Source organism: Lepisma saccharinum, chromosome 9, assembly GCF_977018435.1.
Source record: "Lepisma saccharinum chromosome 9, izLepSacc3.1, whole genome shotgun sequence".
NCBI lineage: Eukaryota > Metazoa > Arthropoda > Insecta > Zygentoma > Lepismatidae > Lepisma > Lepisma saccharinum.
In genome coordinates, this window is record NC_139237.1 from 43,644,278 (window position 1) to 43,670,893 (window position 26,616).

The 26,616-nt window shown below is 36.6% G+C and overlaps 1 protein-coding gene across 3 annotated transcripts; it reads left to right on the forward strand.

The window, feature by feature from the left end:
• The first annotated feature begins 1,019 nt into the window (after positions 1–1,019).
• LOC145992647 (uncharacterized) lies at positions 1,020–26,616 on the forward strand. 3 transcript variants are annotated; one of them, XM_083129019.1, is made up of 5 exons: positions 1,020–1,236; positions 4,615–4,785; positions 10,403–10,857; positions 16,679–17,114; positions 26,446–26,570. In XM_083129019.1, the coding sequence occupies exons 1-4, from the start codon at positions 1,078–1,080 to the stop codon at positions 17,109–17,111; spliced, it is 1,218 nt and encodes a 405-aa protein (XP_082985145.1). In that variant the 5' UTR covers positions 1,020–1,077; the 3' UTR covers positions 17,112–17,114; positions 26,446–26,570. The 3 variants fall into 3 exon arrangements, with proteins under 3 accessions (XP_082985145.1, XP_082985147.1, XP_082985144.1); XM_083129021.1 differs by lacking the exon at positions 16,679–17,114 and having other exon boundaries at positions 26,446–26,616; XM_083129018.1 differs by lacking the exon at positions 26,446–26,570 and having other exon boundaries at positions 16,679–17,189.

A 26,616-nucleotide genomic window follows, 5' to 3' on the forward strand; every position in this document is an offset into this window, starting at 1 on the left:
CATTTTAAAACGTCGTCAATTCTAGACGTTCTCTGCATTGTAAATGTCTGGAACTTGTCGGAAATTGTTAGGTTTTGGACCAGAAGTGCAAAAACGAGCACTTAAGATGGAAATTACGGGTAGAATTCGAGATTTCAAGAGCTTTGGGAAATTTCGAACACATCCCGTCCCGAAAATTTTCCGCCTTTTTCGGGAAATTGAGAATTTTTCCCGTCCCGAATGTCGGGATTTAAAGAATTTCCCGTCCCGACCCCAAAAAAATCTGTCCCGCACAACCCTTCCCCGCAGTATGGTAAACGTTATCTCCAAAGGCAGATAAACTGTCCTTGTCGCCACTGTACTCATAAAAATGAGTATTTCTTCTCTTTAACGACTTTAACTATAATTTACTGGGAAAAGGTTGAATTTGTTTTGTTTAAAACATGTTTAAAACATGTTTTTTTACTCATGTTTAAAACTATGTTTAAAACAAAAAAACATGTTTTAAACAAAAAAAAAACAGTTTGTTTTGTTCTTTTTTTAAAAAAAACAAATTTTGCCAACCCTGGTTCATATACAGTGCCGGTAACTTCCTGTCAGTGTGGAGAAACTTCACAATCACTCACCCATTTATTTCTTCAATGCCCACTTCGGCAACAACATCGCAATACTCTTTATAAACAATTACAACGTGTGGATATCCCATTTCCGAAGTCCCCTTCGACTCTTACTTTACGAACCGCGGACTGACGTCATGTGGATCTTGTATAGCTTTGCACGGAAGCACAAAATCGTAACGTAAACAAACACAGACTGGAAATGTAAACAAACTTTCACATAGCAAAACACGCACGTGTTTAGACTTTAGAGACATGGTATCAGAAAAAGAAGAGTGTTACTAAAGTGTAGGTGTTCTTTGAGAAAAATGAACTGTTACCAACTAAGACCTCTGGCAGGAAATCGCTAATAGGCGGTGTGTGCCCAGTGCGCCAAACGAAGACGACGACTGCATGGCAACACTGCTCCGTGTTTACATTTTATGTTGTAAAAGTAGGCTGTGAAGTAGGTAAACCACGGTGAAAGTATTTAATAATTAAAATGAAGGAGTTTGCTGACATAAATTATATAGTAAATAGCAACTATCAGAATCTTTGTCGTTTGTGTTTGAAGAGTACAGAAATGAAACTAAATCTATTTTGCTCTGAAGGAATCAGACGGGGACTCTGCCAGAAGATCCTGAATTGTGTTTCACTGATTGTGAGTAAAATTAATGACTGGTTTTGATTGAATAAAAATATTGTTCATATGAAAGGAAATGCAAAGGAACGAGTTTACAATACCGCACCACTCTCAAATTTCTATGAAATTTCGCCTACTCACTAATTTGGAACTCCTAATCGCGAATCTGCATGTAATAATTGGCGGTCGAGTATGGAAATCGAGAAAAAAACAACGTAACGTATCGCACAACACTTTAGCAACATTGTGTTCTGACGTCACGGGAGAGAGCTCTTTCATGTTATGCAGGACACGGTATAGTTCTCTTAGTCAAAATATTAATTTTCCTTTGTATTTATGCTAATCGAACCTAACCTCGTAGGCATTCCTCGTCTGACGTCAATACACAAGGTAGCAAGATTGTTGTACGTAAAAGAAGACCATTAACGAATTGCGAAAGAAAGATGAGGTATAGTTCTCTTAGCCAAATTTTTTTATTTATGCTAATGAAACCTAACCTAACCTCGTAGGCATTCCTCGTCTGACATCAATACACAAGGTAGCAAGATTGTTGTGCGTAAAGGAAGACCATTAAAGAATTGCGCAAGAAATATGGTTCCGAATTATTGTGTATGGACAATCACAGTGGTAAATCGCAAGGTTATTTTACAAGTTCTACACGTAAATGTACAATTTTAACAAGTGACTGCAAATATGAACTACAGATATGGGTAAATGTCTGTTATATCGGAGACACATTTCTATCGGATATTTTCAGTTTTAAATGGTTCGTACTTACCAATTGTGTATTGCGGAACATAGTTGAAGGTGCCATTATGCTTTTCACATGTAAATAACTTCGATTTTTCACAATACGAGTATTTCTTTTGGGACCTTTCTTCCGTTGCGGAGCATATAATATTTCGCGCACAGCTGTGGATCATCACGCGTTGTGCTTGTGTTTTGTCGATTTGGAGTGGGCATGCAGTGTAGCAATCTTCTTAACCGAAAAATACCTACTTTCGTGTTCATTATGTCATCACAAACCATTGATGGATAGCTCCAAAAACCATTCCCGATAGCCCCAAAAACCATTCACGTTAGCCGCACGAACCATTTCCGGCAAGGTTAGGTTAGGTAAGCATAGTTAAAAAAATAAAAATAAAAAAATTCTGGTAAAAAAAAGGCACGTTTGGAAACACTTCTTCCTCTTGCGAGACCGCGTGACTTTCAACACTCGTGCCATCTGCTGGTTCATAATGGAAACAACGGCATAATGTTGTCGCTTCGCACAAAAGGTTACTTTTATACATCAAAAGTGCTTATTTTCTGTTGTGCAGCATTCCATAGTGACAAAATACCTCCACGAAGTTTGATAAATGCAACAGAAACTCATTTCCGTAAGTAGTTTCTCCTGTAAATTTGAAGGAAAGTGTCTCCGATATAACAGACATTTACCCAGATACGTCATCAGGACACCGAAATTAGTAACTAGGCGAAATTTTATAGAAATTGGAGAGTGGTCCGGTATTATAAACTCATGCCCAGTTAAAATATCCTACTAATGTCTCTGTCAACTTAAGCAGAGATAATGTTTTGGTAACAGTATGGTATAGGGAAAACACATTTCACTCGTTCATTTCGTCATTTTTTACATCCGTACTTACCTATTATGCATTGCGAAATATTGTTTAAGGTGGGATTTCGCTTTTTTCATGAAAATAGCTTTAATTTTCCACATATCAAGTAATTATTGTTCGTTCCTCTCACACACAATATGGCGGAGAAATCTTGACTAGCGTTGTCGATGATCAGTGGGTTTGCAGTGCTGCAACCTTCTTAACTGAAAAATACCTACTTTCTTGTTACTCATTTTGTATTTTTTCGGGGTTCGAAAATCCCACGAACCATGCATGTTTAGCCCCATACACCATTCACGGATAGCCCCACAAACCATTCTAATAGCCCCACGAACCATGCACGGATAGCCCCACAAACCATTCATAAATAGCCCCACGAACCATGCATGCAAGGTTAGGTTAGGTTCTGTGAGGTTAGGCAAACATAGTTAAAATTGTCATGTTCTGGCAAAACAATGGCGAGTTTGTAAACACTGACCGGGGGTTATGTCATTGAACGCATGGAACATTTGGTTTACATAGTCGAATGTAATGGAGGCAAGAGCTTTTGTGGATCAGAGAGACATTAATGTCGAAAAATACATGATTTACCGGCCAAATAAGTTGAACGAAGAGAGAAAACACTTCCACGAGCTTTCAAAAATCTACAGAAACTCAGTTCCGCAAGTAGTTTCTCCTGTAAATTTGAAGAAATGTGTTTTCCTTATACCATACTGTTACCAATGTTTTTAGTGTATTAACATTAGCTAGAACATCACAGTGCTAATCTTTGTTGCTTATGAAGGAATTTTTTTATAGCGAACATGGTTTTGTAATTCAAATAGACATTTTTGTTAGTGAAATGATATGTCATATTCCTGTGTTATCCTAACGAAATAGAAGTAAGTAAGTTGAATGTACATTAGAAAACGATCCTTATAGGCAGTGTGCTTGAATACACCAGACTTTACAATGTGGGAAGAAATGAAGCACTTCTTCCATTTATGGTGTGAATATTTGAATATAATGATATATAATGAATATTTGTTAACAGTTTGTTATATCGGAGATACATTTCTTCATTTTTACACAAGAAACTACTTACGGAAATGAGTTTCTCTAAGGTTTCTAACGTTCGTCGAGGTATTTTCTTTCATCGTGGAATCTAATTGACTGGGAAATCATCACCAACGCACAATTGCCATTGCTTTCCTACATGAACCGGATGCTTCATACGTTTGATGACGTAACCCCCTGTCAGTGTTTCCAACCCACCCTTTTCTTTTTAACTATGCTTGCCTAACCTAACCTTATCGGAAATGGTTCGTGGGGCTATCTGTCAGCTACCCGTGCATAATGTGCAATTTGCACACATGACGAACACAATAGTAGGTATTTTTTGGTGAATAAGGTTGGAAACACTGCATACCAACAACAGTAGTCAACGTGTGCCTGCCATATTGTGTGTTAGGGAAGCGAAAAAAGGAATAACAAAAACTACTCTCTATGTGAAAAATTGTGTTTGTTTTTGTGTAAAAAGCATAATGGCAGCTTGAACTATGTTCCGCAATACACAATTCGTAAGTATGAACCATGAGAAACACAAAATATCCAATTTTAATGTGTCTCCGATATAACAAACTGTTACCGAATATTTTCACCAGGTTTCACATCGTAAGTACTATGCTGCTAAACTATACTTTCAGAATTCTAACTCTTTTTTTCCTTTCTTTAGTGCCTGCTATTGATTTATGGAATGCTGGGTGATTAAATAATACAATTGTACTCTCACTTGCAGGTGTCAGAAAATGATAATCTTCCAAAGACTGTGTGTCACACATGTGTAGACAAGCTCGAAAATTTCCAGGACTTCAGGGATGCTTGTCATGAGACTGAAAATCTTCTTCATGCATACATCTCGTCTTCTAGAGAAAGAACTGACATATCGCCAGCAGTAACAGATCCTAAGGTATTTTTCTTTTATGAAACAGTTATGTCAAGTTTTTACTACACACAAACACATACCATGAGCTTCGCCATAATTTTTTGTAGCAGTGTCAGGCTAATGATAAAACTTGAATAGTTGAAAGAATGACAATAAAAATTGATATGACTATGATTATTATACAGTAATAACTATTACAAATGATTGATTGAGTTATAATTTTTGGGTGCTTCGGCACGTCCGCAGTTGCAGTGGATACAAATTTGTGTAGATGAATATTCCCTCAGAAGCAAACTTCCATACATGATCAAGTATGTTTATCGTTGTCCTTGGGATGCTGGTAAGTATGATACTAAACGGAAGTAGAATCACAAACCTCTGGCTCCAGATTGCAGTGAATTGTGGGAAACTTGCATTGGACAGAACGTTGGGGTCTATTTCATGGGTGTTTCCAGCAGGGGCAAGGGAGGGGGCATTTGTTCCTCCTGGAATAACGAGAGGTAAAAAATATTGATTTGGTTCATTGTGCTTTTTTCTATTGGAAGTTAAAATAAATTTTATCCCCTTTTCAGATAATTTCAAATAAAGTATTGCCATAATTTCGAACCACTTTTCTTTGTCCTCCACAGGAAAATGTTGTTTGCCCCTCTGGGGATAAAGTTTTGTTTTGCCCCACCCGAAAAAAAGTCTAGGTATCCTCACGTTTGTGTTGCATTTTCATGACATATTTTGTGTTTGTGTTAAGTGTATAATTCAGTGTTATTCTAGAACAATTGCAAAATTTTAATTTTTTTGCAAATCAGAAGCACCAACAATATGCCTCCATAACCATCCCAAACTTATTTATACACAGTGTTACAATTGAAACAAAAAATAGGACAATTCTCGCTGATGATAGAAATGGCTCATATGTTGATGTAATATTGCTGGTGAATTTAATTGAGAAATTAATTTGGATTAATGTTGTTTTTCCCCCAAAAATGCTCTCCCCCCCCCCCCAAATGCAGAGTAGAACAAGAATCTTACACAATCGTCATAAACTTATGACTTCTTGTTTTTTCCTCCTGTAGAGAAGAGTATATGATCTTTTGCTGACATTCTCATGCACAATTGATTGATTTGCTTTATTTGACTTTGCCTTTTGTGCCACTTTTGGCTAATTTGCAAAGATGAGGATGAGTGATGATATGATGAGATTGAAGAATGGACACTCACAATCATCCATGCCCAGGCCAGGATTTGAACCTGGAACCCCTGACGTCGTAGCATGGTGTGCTAACCACTCTGCCACGGAGGCCGGCATTTTTAGGCTCGAGTTTCAGGTTTGAGTACTGAAATCAAATTCGTGGTAATTTCTTTTAAGCAGAAGATTTGCGCAAGAGCAGCTACACAATGATAGTCTCCCTGCATTTTCAGCTCACTTTAAGCCCTAATGTGAACCCATCAGTGCATGAAGCATCCCCCCCTTTCTTTGTACAGTTTCCTACATTTCTACATTTGGAGAGACCACACTGCTTCTAAACACTTAAAACTTCGTAATAACCTGTTGTCAACAAATATCTAAAGGTAAAGGTACACCCAATGGTGAAAGAAACAGTAGGCGAATTGTCCACCACCATTTACATTCGGTCTGTATTACACAATGTGATTACAATGAATTGAAATAATGATGTCAATAAGCAGAGAACAATGCCTGCTTCGAACCAACATAATTTCATTCTTTAAAACAACACAGGATGTAGAATAAAAAGTAACGAAAATAGTGGTGGGCAATTTGCCTACCATTATCTTTACCGTTGACTGTACCTCTGTGCGTGTGCACACATGCCACAAAGGCATATGGGGCTGTGAAGGTATAGAGCTCCACATGTTCTTGATTTTGGCCATAGTTGGGATGTGATCAGCATCATGCCCGGCTGCCTTTACCCCACCCCCCAGGGTTGCCCATTTATACGAGGCTGGGTGGTCCTCAGAGCCACACAGACACAAGAAAATAACTGGAAATTTTCTTGATCCAGTTCACCTGCCCCAGGCTTGGAACTCGAATCTTCCATGTGGTAACCACATGCTCTACCAAGGAATTCTGCATGAATTCTCTGTGGATTTTTCTCCGTAGATGTGAAAAATTGCAACTTTTATTAATCGAAATGTCATTGAATTTATACATATTTATAAATGCTCTGAGTCAAGTTTTTGACAGCTTTTATATTTATCAAGGAAGGGAAAGAAAGTTGTGTGGAAAATAGAACAGAATTCTCTCAATCCGTTTACTTTGTTAGTGTCCTTTACAGAACAATCTATCTGACAGACGGAAGATTATTGCAAGATAAGATATATTTAAAGTTCATTACTTAAATTTGAGTCTGATATTATTTTACAATAAACAGTTTTTCGTAGTTTAGTATATCCCATAAAATTTGTGACGTGTGTTTGTAGATGTATTTTGAGTCTGTATATGAAATGGCAAATGTAAATTCTGCACCTTTAATTAAATGTTTTAAATATATTTACCATTTAATTTAACTGAATTAGAATTTTTGGGTACATTGGAATCACACAAGCCCTTTATATTGTTAATATATTTGTGTCCTAATACATTGAAATGAAGAAAACATGTGCTTGTATCCTTAAATTTTTGGAAAGTTTGGCTCGAAAACTGGGAATTATACTTGAATTTTATGATGGTTCTAGAGTGTCTACCAACTGAGCTACCGTGGCTCCCAACAAATATCCAAATATTGAGACAATGGAGATAGATATACCTGAAATGTCAATAAATCTTTTATTTCCATTTGGTGTTTCTTTTAAGTATGTACTTCCACTGGGTATTGGCAACTGGCAACCCAAGATCCCTTGATTAAAAGTTGACAGCCCCACTACTATGCCATTGGGGAGCCTAATCTTTATTTTTGTGGTATTGTAATGTGTCCTGATTTTAAAGTAAGACTTTTCTCACATTTGCGGCAGTATTATTGTTATAGTCAATTTTTTTAAGGATCATTAGTGCTCCATGCTAGGATAGTAAAGTTTCATCTACAGGTAACACAAACACATGATCGGAAGAGGGATTTGATGCTAGGTTGGAAGAGAAAGAAATTTCATGCTGATTTAACTGCATAGCCATGATTTTTTTAGAGGGGCCACACCTTTGATTAAATAGAAACTAGTATGTTTGAAAACCTTTGATTAAAAGGAAAATTAATATGTTTGAAAATTGTTAAGGGAAAATAACTTGGAATGTACCTGGTGTATCAACTGCAATTACTATTTGAACAAGTGTTCTCGGGCTACCAGCATGTTCTTTTCATAATATGATACATCGCTAATAAGTATCATTGAATTAATAAATGTGTGCATTTACCAAAAGCATATATTATGTTCAAAACATAGAAATGTCATTATTCAGTAATTCTGATGTGATAAAATCAAAGGAAAGGGACACATTCTTTATTTGTGGAATACAGTATTTGAATACTTCTGTGAATTGAAAAACAGTAAGTACCAAGTTGCAAGCCATGCGGCACCATTTGTCAGCAACCCACTGTATCGTTGATTGTTTTCAGTCAGGGGTCTATAGATGAGTTGATTTTTTCACGTCACTTTTACCTTAATATTGCAATTGTGCGAAGACTATAATAGTGTTGGTGGTTACATCTAATACCCCAACAGCATTTCGGATTTTCTGTCTGTTCCCCTCCTCGTCAAATCTAGGTGCAGGTCTGCATTTCATCCCATTTAATCTGTGAAATGAGATGATTTTCATATTGAAATTCTGAAAATGCACGTAATCATTGCATGTGCTTGTAGGTGCATCTCACATCCCTTCACCACTTAAACAAAACAAAAAAAACAATGTTCATCTCTTGTAATCGGATGGGGTGATACTGAGAACGAAATACGTAGTGCAGTGGTTTGCTTTTTTTCATCTGTTTCACTTCAAATGTGGCAACATCTTAATGCCAAGAAGGGAGAACAACTTATTTCCGGCATGTAGCGAACTGGCCTGAACAAGTCTGTAATTCAGTAAGTTTAACTTTTATTTTAATCATCAGTGAAACTTGCTGTGGTGGTCTAGTCGGTAGAGGGCCTGACTGCCACGCAAGAGACCCAGGTTCAATTCCCAGCATGGCCAATCTAAGGTTCGAATTTTCTGACTTTGTCCTTGCATAAAAGCGGTTCTGGCATTACCCAGAATGTAGTATATTGGTACCTGGGGTAAAGGTGGCCAGAGCATGGTACTGATATCATTAATATGGAATTCTACCTGCCCCCCCCCCCTCCCCCCTTGGCAAGGTTCATTGAGCACAGAGAACTTCACCATCAATGAATCAATTAGAACACTAATTGTTGAAGTTTTGCATACATATGTTTGTTTCCAGTACATGCAACTCTGAAAGTTACCTACATGTACAGTAAACCCTCATTAACGTGAATCCCAAGGGACCGAAAAATCAACAGTTTGTGCTAACCTGGGACTCAAATTTTATTGTTGCAATACAGTTCTTTCTACACATTAACCATTTACAATACGTATTATGTATGTCATCATAGAAGACTGTAAGGCCTCCCCGATGGTGCAGTGGTAGCGTCGTTGCCTTGTAATCAAGGGGTCCCGGGTTCGATACCCGGTGGAGGCACATAGTGGTTCGGATTCCACTTTAAACTGTAGATCCAGTCCCGATTAGCCTATCTGTGCATAAAGTGGACTTAAAACACCAGCTCAAACCAAACCAAATAGAAGACAGTACTACAGTAATTAACTTTTAAAAAAAGTACTCACAGATCATTTTCTGGTGAAAAACAGTTCAGTATGTGTTGTGATGACACAGATTCCCAGATAGCTTTTATTGTATCAAGCTCACTCCTACTTGGGGTTTCAGTCTTCTACGTTTTAAAGAATAGAAAAACACATTTGAACACATTGTGATCTGAATCTGTTGGTTACAATACTGTATAAGTTGGTTGTTGACAAGATGATAGAGATTGTTGAGCGATTTCTTACATACCTAGCAGAGGAACAACAGAAAAACAATATGAAAAACTTTGAAAGTTTGTGTTAAATGAGAATGACACAACGGACTAAAAAACAGTTCATAATTCATGGTAACCGAAATTACGTTAACCGATAAAACTTTCTATAAGATATAATACATCCTTGTCGGGACCAACATTTTGTTCATGTTAACCGAGTGTTCGTCTTAATCGAGTTTGTGTTAACGAGGGTTTACTGCATTTTTATTATAATGCTAATTACCAGATATATGTATATACAGTAAAACCTTGTTAATCCAGACTAATGGGGGATAAGTTGACCGGATTAACTGAAATAACCTAAAAGAACAGTAAAAAGTGCATTAAAACTCCGTGTATAGCAACAAAACACGTTTATTATGGTGTATTTAAAGGGCATAGGTCTAAATACACTATACAGTATAGTACAAAGTCTGCGGGAAACAGAATTTCATCAGTGGTTGACTGCCTTTTCTTTGGGAAGTTCTCTTGTTGACTTCTAGGCACATTTAAAACGTTGCATTCTGCTCTTTTTTTTTTTTTTGGCTGTTCAGATTAAGCGGAGTCCGGCTTGTCGGGGTCCGAATTAATGAGATTTTACTGTATTTATTAATTGTGTTATTTTTTTCAGAGGATAGAACCATCTATAGAACATAACAGGAAGACAACCACCATTAATGCTTTACCAAAAGAAGTTGCCATTAAAGTTAAAAGAGAACCAGAAGATTATTCGTGTGTTAAAAGAACTAACAGCAATAGCTGCCCACAAAGTCCAACAAAAAAGGTTAAAGTAAAACTTGAACCAACAGAAGATACTCGTAGGAATTTAACTTGTGCTGCAGAAAAGCAAATAGACAATGTAGATGCCCCTGCAGACTTCAGTTACAGTAATAGAAAAGGGTGTACAGTGCTGCCGTTCATTACTAGTAAAGGGGAGCATGTTTACTCACACCCAGGAGAGGTTCATAATCATAAGACTTCAACTATTGCAGACAAAAGGATTGTAAATAGTTGTGAAATTTTACAAAACCAATCATCTCAAGAAGAAATCTCAACACAAAATCTTCAAATTACTGCAGTTCAAAGGTATGTATAAGACATACATATTGATATTGGTGATTTTTATACTTTAGTATTATTTTAAATTTACTATACTGTACTGCACTACATACTACAGATATTAAGCCTCATGAAAGTGGGAAATGTCCATATTAGTGTCTTGCCAACACTGATAGTGAAGTCCTGATTCCAACAATATTTATAACATAAATATTGATTCAATTTTATCATTTTTTATTTGAAAAATCTTGAATATACAGGGTGGTTGAGAAAAATGGATTGAAAATTTGCTGTAGTTTTTGTAATATTTAAGCAATCTTAATGAAACTATGTACACAAATCACATTATGGAATAGGATTACATATGTGCATATGTAAGCTATGAAAGTGTGTTGTGGAATGACAGCCAATAGAGTTGTAGGTCCATATTTTCTGACACTACCTGACAGTGTTGCAAGGGTATGTTTGGCCCATCGTATCTCGCTGGTGAAACATTGGTGAGGTTGTTATCGTGCAAGACAGCATCCCACCACTATTCACACTTATCGTACGGGCCTGGTTGGACCACAATTTTCCGGGATGTTGGCTGGGATGACAAGTACCTTGCGAATGGCCTGCCACAAAAAAACCATGGATTCCATCGTCATTCGTTGGAGAAAGCTGGTGGATGCTTACATTGAATTCTGAGCTGACACATGTAATCCTATTCCATAATGTATATATACAGAAAATTTCATTTAGATTCCTTGAATGTTATTTATGTATTTGAAAAATCCTGAATACAGAGAAAATCCATTTTATATCAGGGTATCAACACAGAAAATAAACATGAAATTAATAAATGAGAAGCACGCACACACACATATATGTATAACAAAAATGAAAACAATAACAGTTAGGGTATGACAAATATTAATTATTCTTCAACTACTTGATACATGCCATTCTGAAAGCCTGCTTGGATAAATGAAGCCTGGAGGCTCATTTAATGAATTGTACATGGTTTGTAGCCTCTACAGAAGTAACCTTTGTTCTAGGGATAGCTTTTGTGTAAAAGGATGGTTTTTTACCCACATGCCCCCTTTGCGTAGCTACAGGGTTTGCATGCATATTTTATGTGCCACTTTTAGAAATGTATCCAAAGCTACATAAGTGCAGTCTGACAAGATTTTCAGCCATGAAGTATAAGCTGCTTATTTTCTTTTATTTGCCATCTCTTTTTCTGCCTCTGCAAGTGCGACAACAAGAACTAGTCTTTTTTAAATATTTATCATGTTAGATGCAAATCAGTACTTTAAATGGAAGTTCTTAGCTGGAGGGATGCTTGCATTGATCAAGAAACAGTACAATAGGCGGGAAGATGCTTCAAGGAAGTTTTCTTAACAGGAGGATGGGGACATTCCTCCCACTTTGAGAATGGTTACAGATAAATAAAATTCAGGTTTCGTGCCTGAAACACCATTGCAATCTGTGTATTTGTGTGCATACAGGATGGGGTGGTGGCACAATGCCTCAAAGATTTAATCAGGTCCTACCCGAAGGTCACTTCATGCAACTGATACTCAAGAATGAGTGAAATGCCCATTGCAAAGTATGTTTTTGGAGCAGAAATATGGGTGATGTATGTAAATTTATCCAAGAAGTTGTTTATTCCGTATGGTGGCCAAAAAATTTTTTTCTTGAAACACGCAAGAGTGGAGCATGACAAAATCAAGTGCCCAAGTGGATGGAGACATATCGTGAGACATGAAAGAGGAAACTGAAGGGATAGACCACATTGGCAGGTCCAAACAAATCATTAAGATGTGATCTGGGAAAACTAGAAACAAATTAAGACATTGGACATCCTGGAAAAGGTCAGGAATTTTCTTTTTGTGGAAAAGTCATGAAAAATTTGTTTTTGTAGTAGTGCATTTACCCTTTTTAAGTGGGTATTTTGCATGTGCCAGATCTCTTCCGTAATGGGTAATGTTAAAAATTATAACTCCTCATCGCTCTCCAAAAGTGCATTTTCTATACTTGAAGAAGATAGGAAAACTTCTTTCCTGCTTTGAGCTATAACGGAAAAGCTCCCGACTTAAAATGAGAGAAGCCAGTCTGTAGAACCATTGTCTAAATCTCATGGTGATTGTGCCAAGTTAAATAGTCTGGAGATTCTAAAGAGTGGCATTTTATGGTTGAAATGTGAACTAAACCAATAGTGAAACAAGCAAGTCTGTAGCTTGTCATATACATAAGATACTAGACAGAGAATCGAGGATGGATATATCTGTGGAACTCACTGAATGGATTGACAGTAGGTTTTTGGGGAAAAAAATAGTACATGCAAAAGAATGTTAACTTGTTGTTGGCAAAATATATGCTTCAATTTTATATGCTCAGTATTTCCAGTAGTTCCCGTGGAAACTGCATAACAAGCACTCGAGGAAAAGGGTCATGTTTTCAAAAATATTTTGTATTTTGTAAATTTTCATGTAGAAATCTACTACAATAACTAGTGATTAGTATTTACCCCTCTCTTTTACAATTTTTCGGGGTGTTTGGTAGGTCTCTTAGCTGGAGTAATATACACAGTGCGGCAATTTAAAAAGAGACTGGTGCTGTAAAAAATAAACAAGTCCTCATGGAAAGTTACTTACCTTGGATCATTCAAAGTAGTACCCTCCTGCATCTACATCTCATAGCGCAATGCCTACCAATGCAAGGAAGGATTGCTGAAATTCGTTTTGTATAACACTTTTTAAAATACATGTCATAGCCTTCTTGATTGTCCCTATAGGCTTGCTACAATATGTGAAACGTTTCCGCAGCAGTTTTACCCAAGAGCTCACAAAACTTGATGTTTGCTCCTTGTTCCATGTTTAAATCACAACACATGCCCACTTTCAACAATGTCGCTCAAGGTCAATGAGCTCTGCATGGATTGTTTGTGAGATACCCGTTACTTGTTCACACCACAGAACGCATGCACAGTGGTGCCACCTACCGAGAAAAAAATCAAGTCTTGATTTCAAATTGCCGCACTGTGTATTACAAAATTTCACTATAATTGTTATGAATTTTTAGATAAAAAGAATTTCGTTAATCATTTGTCAATACATTTAAAGTATAACATGGGAACTCACCCCTGATAGTATTTACTAGCTTCCTTCCCCCTACCCAACAGTCTATTACTGTTCTCTCCATTACCTTTACATTTCAAGTTAATATTCTTTCATATATGAATATGTGTATAAGGTGTAAACAACACTTAGAAAAGAAAGAAGCCCAATTGTTATTGAAGCGACAAATCATAAATCCTTTATTAGTTAATTAATAAAAGTTATCAATGGTGATTTACAAGATGACAATTTTGTTTTAACTATTTTCATGGACACTGATTGTCCGAATGATGTCTGGAAAAGTCAGGAAATTTTGCTTTGTGTTTATAAGCTCATGAGTAGATAGTTTTCGAACGGAAATGACAAGTGTCACATTGAAGTTTCCCACCAATGTGATAGTGATAAGCGACATAGGCCCCTACAGTCAATAAAAAAAAAACATTTACTTTGCATGCTTGACCAACTGATTGAGGTGACACAATACACACTATTGAGAAAGTGGCCCAATCCTAGTGACGTGCACGGCATGCAAATGGTTGCATTTGTTTATGGTGCTATGATGGCAGGGGTCCCAGGTTCGAATCCTGGCCTGGGCATGGATGTTTGTGTGTGTCCATTCATCATATCATCACACATCCCCTCTACGCAAATTAACCAAAAGGGCACAAAAAGCGAAGTAAAATAAAGCAAATCAATCAATCAATCAAGCATTTGTTTATGAATGTTTGTTCACAAGTGCCATGTGTTGCTTTTCACCTATCACCTGTAGCTTTAGTTTGAAAGTTCCCTTAGCAGAAAACAGGAACAAATTGGGAATTCAAGAGGATCAAAATTACATACAAGTTCCCCATCTCCCTGCTGTACATATGAAGGCAAAAGTAATAATGGAGCAAGGAAGAAAGAAGAGAAGAATAAAAATATGAAGTGAGTGGGGAAATTATAAGGGAGAGTGGTGTCTGAGGCGAAATGGTTATTTTACATCACTTTTCCACCTCTCACATTATTAATCATGAAGATAAGTATGTATAATGGTTAAATGGAATAGATGATGGGACAGACATAATGGCACCATCATACCTTGCCTAGGATTCGAACTTAAAGCATGTAGCTTTATAACATGCTAAACTAATCACTCCATCATAAAGGCTGGTAAATCATGCCATTGTACTGTGGTGACAACAAAACTAAGATATGTGTCAACGAAACATAAAGGTTGGTTCCAGCAGACAAAATCAATTTAATGAAATCAGTTGGAATGCAAAGAGGGAGGTTTGTTTCGATTGTGGTGCCTATTTGCAGTGTGTTATAATAGGAAATTGAACATAGAGACAATTCTTCAAACTGTAACTAAAATGTCTTCTGGTACCGCATGTGGCTTAGAATATGTTCCTACCTGTCTGTAGGAGAAAAGTAAATATAACCCAGACAAATTAGTTGTTAAATAAGAGTAATAAAAAAACACTCATGTCATTTTAAAATGTTAAAAATTTAGAGTTTTGTAGTTCTTTATAATAATTATAATTATTCAACTTGATGCAAGGCAATGGGTTCTCTTGTACTAGGAAACATACATTTTTTTCTTGATAAACGTAAACACCCCCTATATGCCTCCATGGCATGGTGCAAAGCACAGGAGAGCACTTTTCCTTTTTTTTAAACGTAAACAAAATACCTATACTCTGTTACTTCTTACAACTATTGAGCTTGAAGATACTAACGGAAAGTATGCTATTCTGTTGTAAGATGTCCTGTGTTTATGTTTATGAATAATATAATTGTGTATTTTTTTTCAAATTTATGTTTTATATTTCAGGTATGTTATGCTTTGTAATTATTCTTAATAATGTGCATTGCTTCTTGCAATGCAACTTCAAAACAATAAAAGCATAATGTTACTTCCAGAAAATATCATTTCCAAAGCTTGACAAAAATGACACTTGTTCATTGAAACATTTCAAATTCAAGAAATATAGTGTTGGTTTAGATGCAACACACATGATTTTATTGTTTTGAAGTATGAATAAATGCAAGTATGTTTCTGTATACTTATTCTTTATCAGGGCTGAGCCACTATAGCTAGTATACTCAATCTCTTATGGAAAATTCATACCAAAGCGACAGGTCACATGTGTCACTTGGAAGTGAGCCGATCAATGGCAATGTTTCACACCATAGCAGCATGAGAGGCTGCACAAGGTAAAATCCTCAAATGACATGTGTTCCCTGTCGCTGCCACTTGTATGTGAATTCTCTCTTAGAGATTTTCACCTATACTGATAGTTGATAATTTTAATAAGTCAAAGTGCGTAGTTCAGATTATGTATAATCTTTAGGTTGCACGTTTTCCATAGCAATCTACAAGTTACATATAATTCAACATGACATAATGATAAATCACAGGTCTCATATTCAAATTCCTCCCTGGAATCTTATTGCTAAAATAATGAAAAATTCCGCATTGCGTAAAAATTCCAGGAGATATAGACTTCTCAAAAAAATTGTGTGGTGTTTTTGTGGACTCCATTAGACACCAAACTTTGGAAAAAATCGACCTGCATCAATGATACAATCTCAACTGACACTTTCCAATATCAATAGCAGTGGTATGAACCAATACCAATACCGCTAATGTATCAGTATCGGCTCAGCCTTGATTCGTATGTGCAATGCTAGATAAGATTGTGACCTTCACTCTTGCAAATTTGAAATGTTCTAATAGTTCTGTGTGTAACATTCTAATTTTATAGGGCTGTAGTGAAAAATAGGCAAAAGGATGTTAATGAAGTCCCCAGCCAGGTTAATTCCACTACCGTAAGGGAAAATTTACAAAATGAAATGTCATCAAATAACATGGGACTCAATAATGATTGTCTGAAAAGGTTAAAATTGCCACAAGTCACCAAAGAAACTGCAACTGTGAATATGTTACCATCTGCTGTAAAGTTATTTCTGCAAGAACATGACATTTATTTGAACAAAAGTCTTCAAGATGTCCGGGACCTGACATGGAAGAAACATAACTGTCCGCAGTGTTCAAAGTGCTTCCTGCAGAAAGTGGATCTCACAAGGCATTTGAGAACTCACACTGGAGAACGGCCATATGTCTGCAGTGTTTGCTTTAAGAGATTTGCACAAAAAGGGAATTGTGATAGACACAGCAAACGTCATTTGATATGTTGATAGGTAATTATTGTGATAATGAATACAAATCAGTTTTCGACCCTTTATTATATAAATAAAGCATATTATTTCTTAAGATTTGTTTTTTTTTTTTTGTATTGTACAGTCATGAACACTTCTAGGTTGTAAAGTGCTGACAACATAGCTTGGCAAATGAAATGGTGGTAGTGCTTAACAGTGTCCATACTTATGAACTTGACCCAGTTTCAAAGCGGTTACTATATGGCGTATGCTTTTAGAAAGAAAAAATTGAGACACTTGAAAATTTTATGAACAACTTACCATCTTCTGATGCTCTGAGTGCTATAACTCGTAGTGTTGCCAACATCAAACTGCAACTTGAAACATATGAAGATTTTGGAAAAATTCAGAGTACCATAACCCACCTTGAGGGTACCATAGCAGCAGTACAAAGTGATCTGACAAATGTACAAGAAACTCTAGAATCCCACTTGCCTGGTATTGTGGATACCCTTGTCAGTGTTCAGCAACAGATCACAAAACTTGAAAACCTCAACACCGAATCTGAGCTATCTCATTTTCACCACTTGATCGATGGTATCCAAACAAAACTTGAAATTTTACAACAATCGACACCTACTCAGGCAGACATAACCCTGCTCCAAGATGCTATGCGTAGTGTGGCTGACGCTAGTGAATTAAATGATGTGAAATTAGCACTTGAATCTTTGTAGAATACTGTAGCAAATCTGCCTACATCACAGGAACTTAAAAATATTAAAAGAGCAGTAAATCGCATACTGAAATCAGAAGATATCAAGAATATCCAGACAGAGATCAAACAGTGGCCACTCTACCAACTAATCAACATATTAATGAACTTTATACCCTGTTTGAGGATATTAGAAGACAAGTCCATGATCTTACTGCTCAAAATTCAAAATTAGCAGTTGTTGAAAATCTACAGCAAATTGTAGCTAATATCAAGCAACAGCTAGGGACCATGGAATCCAACCAAGCAAATGCTCTGTCTGTTTTTGCTACCCAGCTTCAAGAGATTGTCCAACAATACAAAAAACTTGCTGTGGACATAAAAATCAAGCCAGGCCACGATGATGTTGTTAGGACTATCAATGAGCATCTTGAATCTGTAACAAGTAGATTGCTTACAGCAGAAAAAGAAATAACTGGCCTAATCGAGAATCCTAAGCATACAATAATTCTTGAATTGTACAGTATCCCCAACAAAGAATATGATTCACCATTTACACCAGGTGGTAAACTGTATAAGCTGTCCCCTGCACAATTTTATTACCAGTTTTTTGTTGGGGGCACACTTAGACCAATCAAGATTAAATATTGGTTACAACCACAGGCACACCACTACCCTACCTTATTAATTACTAATGCTGACAACAAACCAAAAATCACCAGTGTAGAGTTAGAGGATTTTACAGATCCCAATACATTAGAACTATCTTATGCTGAAGATGATGGATCTCTCGAATTTAATATACAAATAGGAGACAAATTATATTTAGAAAACCCTGTAGTATCAGCTGCTGAACACTCTATACTTGCAATATTCTTGTTTACATACTATGTCTAGACAAATTATTGTTGATGAATTACACAAACCAGCCAGACATAACTATAAGCGACTACCAGTAGTCACAAAAGGCATAGATGATTTATGGCAGTGTGACTTGGTGGAAATGGCACCTCGTGGGGGACAGTTGAAAAACTTAGACAAGGTAAACAAAGGATACAAGTACAGATGGGGGACAAAATAATACGAACACCTGTGAATGTAGAGAAAACCTTTATTAATAGGGGGTTGGACCACCCTGTGACTGAAGTACACTTTGTATGCGACGTGGGATGGACGCATAGAGGTCATGCACAATGTTTAAGGGAATATGGAGCCATTCTTCCTCCAGAGCAGTCTCCTTTTCCGAAAGTGTGGCTGGAGGCTGACTTCGAGTACAAGTTTGGACTCCAAATATCCCCACAAATGTTCTATAATGTTGAGGTCAGGAGACTGTGGGTGCCATTCAAGATGTCCTACTTCATCGTCATGTTCTTCAAACCATGTTTGGACAGACAGCAGTGTGGATAGGAGCGTTGTCGTCTTGAAAAAGCGGTCGGTCCCCAGGAAATAAAGTCTGGACAAAAGGATGGCGATGATCCCCCAGAATGCTGCGATAGTGACTGGCATTGATCTTCCCATGCAGAAAAACAAGTGTTCCCACACCATGCCAAGATATCGCGCCCCATACCATAATGGACCCACCTCCATGCTTCACAGTCGGCAAGAGGGAGTCAGGATGAAATGCATCTCGAGGCATTCTCCACACATAAACGCACCCCGTGGTCTGAAATAACGTGAATGTTGATTCATCAGACCAGATGACTTGTTGCCACTGCTGTGGGGACCAACTTCTGTGAGCTCTGCACCATTGGCGTCGCTTGACAGCATTACGTGATGTCACCAATGACTTACGAATTGCCACTCGGCCATGAATGTTTGCAGCATGGAGTTCCCTTTTTACAGTTTTGGTTGAAATGGGGTCCTGGAGATGCCTGTTCATTTCAGATGTTATCTCGGATAACGATTGCTTGTGCTTTCGGGCCACTATGCGCTTCAACACCCTCCTATCCCGAGCAGCAAGCTTTGTCTTTCGTCCACTGTTGTGCTTTGAAGACGCCATCTTACCTTGTGTTGTGTACGCTGTCATAACGGCTGATACTGTGCTCCTTGCACACCCAACAAGCTTTGAGGTTTCAGTCACCGTGGCTCCAGCTGAACGTGCTCCAACAATCATGCCTCTTTGGAACTCTGTCAGGTCTGACATTGCAGTGTCTCTTGAGAGCGTATGATAGACGAATGCACCACCAATGACTGCTGTTGGCAAACTAATACCTTCCCCTTCACAGCCACTAGGTGGCAGACTTCAGTGCCAGGTGGTGCTGCTGTACTGCCGGTGTGAAATGTGGCATACTTTTTCACAGGTGTTCGTATTATTTTGTCCCCCATCTGTATATACTTACTGTCATAGATACATTTTCAAAATTTGCCTGGGCATTGCCGCTCAAATCTAAGACTGGAAAATGTGTTACAGAAGCTTTTAGGACAATTATTAATCAGAGTGAAAGATCACCACGCTATCTACAAACAGATAATGGCAAAGAATTCTATAATTTGGTGTTCCAACAATTTATTAAAAACCATTCAATAAAACATTACTCGAGTTACAGTGATCTCAAGGCCTCTATTGTAGAAAGATTCAACAGAACTCTAAAAGATCATATGTATAAACAATTTACCCTTCAAGGTAATTATAAATGGCTTACTATCCTACCAGAACTTTTAGATAGATATAATAATTCAGTTCACACTACAATCAACATGAAACCCTCTGAGGTAACTTCATCTGATGAGCAAAAATTGATCAGTACTGTTTACTATCCTAGATACCAACCAACAACAAAAAAACCTAAATACAAAGTTGGTGATCAAGTAAGAATTAGCAAATATAAGCACTTATTCAAAAGAGGTTTTACCAGAAATTGGAGTACTGAATTATTTACAGTGGTTCAAGTTAAACCTGGGACTCGTAATACATATATAATAAAAGATCACCGAGGAGAAATTCTCAAAGGCAGGTTTTATGAAGAAGAACTCAACAAAACTAAGCAGCCAGACACATATCTTATAGAAAAAGTTATTAGCAAAAAAGGCAACAAAATACTGGTCAAATGGCTAGGACTCCCAGAACACAGCTGGATCAAGGCAGACAAAGTGATACTATGAACACCTGGGATGTTATAAAAAGACTACCAGATCCTGAACAGCAGAATAAGAGAAATGGCAAACTGCTGCCTGATAATATTAGATGTCTTATTGTTGGACCATCGGCTTGTGGTAAAACTACACTAATAATTGATAATTTTTTATTGGCACCTAATTGGTTAGACTGGAAAAACAGGCACTTGTATGTCTTCTCTAAGAGCTTGGAACAATTAAAATATCAGCAACTGATGAAGTTATATGATGGATTGGATATAGCCACTTTTGAATCAGATGTTAAACCACTTCATGAATGTCTCGATAACTCTGTTGTTGTATTTGATGATATTATACTGGAAAACCAAAACAAGGTTAGAATTTTTTTTACACAGGGCCGACACAAAAACATTGATTGCTTCTACCTGGCACAAACGTTTTCTAAAATACCAAAACAGTTGATAAGAGATAATAGCAATTTTATGTGTGTGTTTCATCAAGACCATACTAACCTCAAACACATACATGATGAATATGTAGGTGGTGACTTGAGCTACAATAATTTTTCTAAGTTTTGCAGTAGGTGCTGGAACCAGGATAGTTATGGGTTTGTTACAATTGATATGACAAGAAAACCTAATAGTGGTAAATATAGAAATAAAATTAACAATTTTCTAGACATTGAAACATATATAAATAACCATGAAAAGACCAATTATTGATGATCTTAAATTAAGAGACTATCTTGTAAAAAGATTTAAAGGATGGAAAGTAGAGAACAGAGGTATCTATGAAGAACACAAGTGCACAGAACAGCCGATTATTGATGCTATTAGTGAATTAGGTTAAAATATTAAAACTATTACAGAGCAAAATCAAAATTTGATTACAGAGCTTGTACCTGTAGCTGCTAGGAACATATTAGATTATCCAATCACCCCACTTTCTAGTATTCATACACCTAGTCCTGTTGCTCCTCGAAGAATTGAAGCTAGTCAGGATCCTATTGAATTGGGTCTTCTTGCTCAAAAATATTTAAGCACACCTAAAGACAACAAAGATGAGGTTTTTGGTTTATATGCCGACACAGAACTTGATGGTAGCATCATACATAGAATTGGCAATTTTAGGGTAACATTTATGGGAGATGATCTAATATACTGCTGGACAAAAAAAACCGGACACTTGCATTTTTTGTGATAACGCAATGGGTCGATAAAAGCTCTGGTACAAGGGCTAACTAAATGTTGCAGAAACTGAATTAAGTACGAATGCATAAACTAAGTCCGAGCCTATGAATGGTGCATATGGTACTACATGATCTGCCGAACATTCTGCAATATACCTGCGAGCTGTTATTGCAATTCAGATGTCAAATATTAAAGTGTCCGGTTTTCATTGTCCAGCAGTATAGTATATTCAGAATCTCATCTTGGAGAAAGAGGTAGTATTGTTAAGTATCTTGGTACACCTGGATTATGGGAACTGATGACTCCTAAGAGACCTGGCAGCTATACAGATCAAGACTATGAGCACTACAAAGAAATATTAATAAAATCAGATGCTCCATACCAGAACAATGATCCCACACAAAAAAGAGTCAAGTCTAGCAGTGGAGCAAAATACAACAACCTAATCAAGCCCATATGGTCACAGATCAAAACAGGTAGTGGGATCAAACAGTACAACACATTGCCTAAAGAATTTGTCTGGGTTGACAATGTCAGGAAACTTGTAGATAGATTGCTAGTAATAGCTGGTGAAGAAAATGCCGGTAACCACAATTTTTACAATGAAAAAATTGGAATTATGGACATGATAAGCACCAAATTGTCTAATTTTATAGTGAATGACACTAAGGGCATTGGATATCTTATAAAAATTATTAATACTCTACCACCTAAATTTTGGAATATCTCTGAGGGTCGGGGGCTAGTTAATGACATCATAAACAAGTTGCCATTTGAGCTACACATACCTGAATATCAGTATTGTGATCCAGGTACAAAACTAGACCATCGACTAAACAGAGGAGACCCTGGTGTTAATCCCCTAGATGCTGCTTGCAGAGACCATGACATAGCATACAACACACATACCGATCTTGACAAGTGACATGTGGCAGACAAAAAATTAGAAGAAGCTGCTTTTGGTAGATTTGTAAGCAAAAATGCTTCTTTGGGTGAGAGAATAGCAGCATTGGGGACTACCATAGCTATGAACACCAAACAAAAATTGGGGTGGGGGTTGTAATAAATTAACTAAATTAGCTACAATTTAATTGTGATAGTTAATCCCAGAATATGTATATAATAAACCAAAAATGAAGGCCAAGGGTGTTACGTATCAGATACCTTATGCAGGTCTTAAATCTCTTAAAACTATTGATAGTCTTCTAACCAAAAAGCAGCGCAAGAAGAAAAGTTCTTGTCTTGCCAAGGGACATGGTATGAAATTGTTACTTAGTACCCCACAATTAACAAAAATTACAGCAATCTAGAAAAAAATCACATATAGGTGGATTCATATTTAGTATCCCAGCTATTTTAGCAGCTCTCGGCGCAGTTGGCAGCTTGGCTGTGGGATCAGCTGCTATAGCAAAAACAGTAATAGATGCCAAGAAAAATAAGGCAGAATTAGATGAACAAAAGCGCCATAATCTGGCCATGGAAAAACAAGGCAAAGGTGTTAAGAAAGTTATGAATAAGTTAAAAAAAACAAGAGCCGCTTACCAACCAAGATATTGAAGCTTTAATCAAACCACTGGGCATCAAATATTTTAGAGGAGTATATATGTCTGATTCTTTACCAGAACAACCACTCAAAAAAGAGTGTGGCATAGTTAATTTGGATAAGTACAAAAATCAGGGCACTCGCTGGATTTGTTATCTTAAATATTTAAACAATCAGGCATTTGTGTTTGATTCATTTGGAGGTGTTCCACCTGAGAATTTAGTAAAATATCTAAAATCAACTAATCTTTATTATAATAATACCCGTATTCAAAATTTCAAAGATATTAATTGTGGACATCTATGTTTATCTGTTCTTAGATATCTGTCTCAAATAAATAAACCATCAATTGAAAATTTTCAAAAAGCTTTGTGGTATCTAAAACATCATGGGAGTATTCCATCTCACCAGCCAAAATTCAATATTGAAGCTCAGATTACATGATGATATAGTTTATCCCAAAGCAATAGCTCTTAGAGCATCCTATGGCATGTATTCGATCCCTAATATTACACACCACAACAACACAATTGCAGTTGGTGACCAAAAAATTGTCATCACTCCAGGCCAGTATAATTTGTCTACTTTAAATGCTCAGTTACCCAGAGGTGTAGTGTTAACTCAAAATTCTGTCACTCACAGAGTAGAGATTGTGTCTGCTACAGAAACAGTAGATCTGGGTACTATAGGAGAGCTATTAGGATTCGAGAACAACACAAAACTTGAACCAGCCATTAAACACACTGCTATTAATATACCTAAATTCTTAGCCATAGAAACTCTAAATATTCACTGTAATGTGGCCGAGGGTATGATCACCAAATCAAATGGCATAGGCACTCACAAACAAACTGGCATTATTGCAACATTCAAACCTAACTCTGAATTTATGGAACCGGTCATCTATACTCCATCACCAACATTATATTTTCCTGTGTGCCATAATAGAATCGACTACATTGAGTTGATAGTCACTAATGAAAAAGAAGAATTAGTTGATTTTGCTGGAGCCACAACAACTGCTATCATAGAAATTAATATTTAAATAAAAATACATACAAAAATAAATAAATAAATAAAATGGAAAATATTGAGAGTTATGAGAGCTACAATCATTCCCCCCAAACCGGAGGACCTTTGCAAATTTAAATCAAGCCAACACAGAGATTGAGGTTGATCTTGATGTAGGAGATGGATTTATACACCCTCACAGAGCAGACCTATATATTAAATTTGATGTTGTAAAACTCGATGGTACAGATTATCCAGCTAACACAAATATAAGATTGGTAGAAAATTTTGTGCCACATCTGTTCTCTGAAATTGAGATCAGAAAACATGGTGTTGTTATAAACAGAGTAGACTACCCTGGTATTACCTCTACAGCTTTGGTCACACTAAAATTATCCAAAACTGAGGCCTCAAACTACAAAATAGGTGGATTTGATGCTGGTGATAAGATAATATCTAAGAGTCACACAGTATTGTTTCCTATGCGCCTGTTGCCAGGATTCTTCTCAGATTACAAAGAAATTATGTGGAAGGGTGGTTTAAGAATTACATTTAGAAGAGCTGCCAATGATAATAATGCTTTGATGAGGTATAGTTCATTAAACTCTACTGGTGCAGCTCTGCCTAATACCCTACCTGATAAAGGCAAATGCCTTATTCAGACTATGGAGCTAAGAATTCCAGTAGTTGAATATGAAGCTAGTTATGCTCTTAAATACAAAGCAGATATCCTAAAAAATCCACAGGTGCCTTTACAATTTTATACATATCAATGTGTGCAGAAGCCTGCAACTGGTAGCTATTATGAATTTGATGCTACAAACTCATTCTCCAGTATACAATATGACATGCCAGATTTTGTGGTGGTACTGTTTCAGACTGGAAGACACAATAATCAAGAAAAAAATTCAAGTAAGTTTGATAACTGCAACATCAAGAACATATATCTTAAAAATGGCAGAAATGTTGTGTTTCCTAGAGAAAGTTATAATTTAAACATGCAAGGATAATTTTCTTAAGTTATATGAAGCATTTTCAGCTTACAAAAGGGTCACAATTGGGAATACTGACATGTATTACTCACCAGATGAATTCAAAACACAGAGACCCATGTTTGTCATCAACACCTCAAAAAGAAAACAAGTTGTGGTTAATGACAGGACAAACATTAAAATTATCTGTGAATTCCATGATACACTTCCTGATGACACCATATGTAGTGTTATTCTTATAGGTGAAAAATCATATGTTTATGATGTAAGAAATGAGAGAGTCACAGAGCAATTCTAGAAGACATCTCATATTACATTGTCTTAGTATTAGATAAACAAGTTGTATTTGGTCTTGAATTAAAATATTTAGAATGTTATAAGTTAATATATTAATATAATAATATAAAAATATTTTGAATAAATATTTAAAATTATAGTGTATTATTGTATAATCAAAAAATTCTTAAGAGCATCCTGGATTAGTTTTAAGTTTAGTTAAAACAGTATCGAAAAAATGCATATTTTTAACAAATTTATAAACAGCAATTTTAGCAAATTCAGGTTTAGTCACATCAATTTGAGGGGGTCATCTTTTCTCGGAAGCTTTTTTTTACAAAAATCGTAGGTTTTACACAGTAACAATAAAATTTTATAGACATTTTGCCTTAGTTTTAAGTATTTCTATTCAGTCAAAACACCTCTTCATTTATCGCGCCAGTAGTAGTATCAATTACACTACTTTCGTGGCATTGTTCGTGGTTCATTGCACGTTGGCTGATTGTGCTTGTTTTTATTTTGGTAAGTTCTTGCATCTTTTGATCTTCAAATCCACTTTCTTCTGTTTATTCAGGTCTTGGATCAAACATGTCCGGAAGAAAGCGACATGTGATTTCCTAGACAACACGGATGACGAAGAAGAGACTGTAGGACCAGAGGGTTGTGGTGTTTGCTTATAACTCGTATAATTTTAAAAGCTCCACCACATTCTCCTCGTTATATTAACAAGGAGTTTTGCATCATT

What these genes read in the sequence shown, in the direction of transcription:
- LOC145992647 (XM_083129019.1), top strand. Translation starts at nt 1,078, where the DNA reads ATGAAGGAGTTTGCTGACATAAATTATATAGTAAATAGCAACTATCAG. An exon ending in CAGCAGTAACAGATCCTAAG is followed by an intron (nt 4,786 to 10,402) that starts GTATTTTTCTTT and finishes TATTTTTTTCAG; the next exon opens with AGGATAGAACCATCTATAGA. An exon ending in CAAATTACTGCAGTTCAAAG is followed by an intron (nt 10,858 to 16,678) that starts GTATGTATAAGA and finishes CTAATTTTATAG; the next exon opens with GGCTGTAGTGAAAAATAGGC.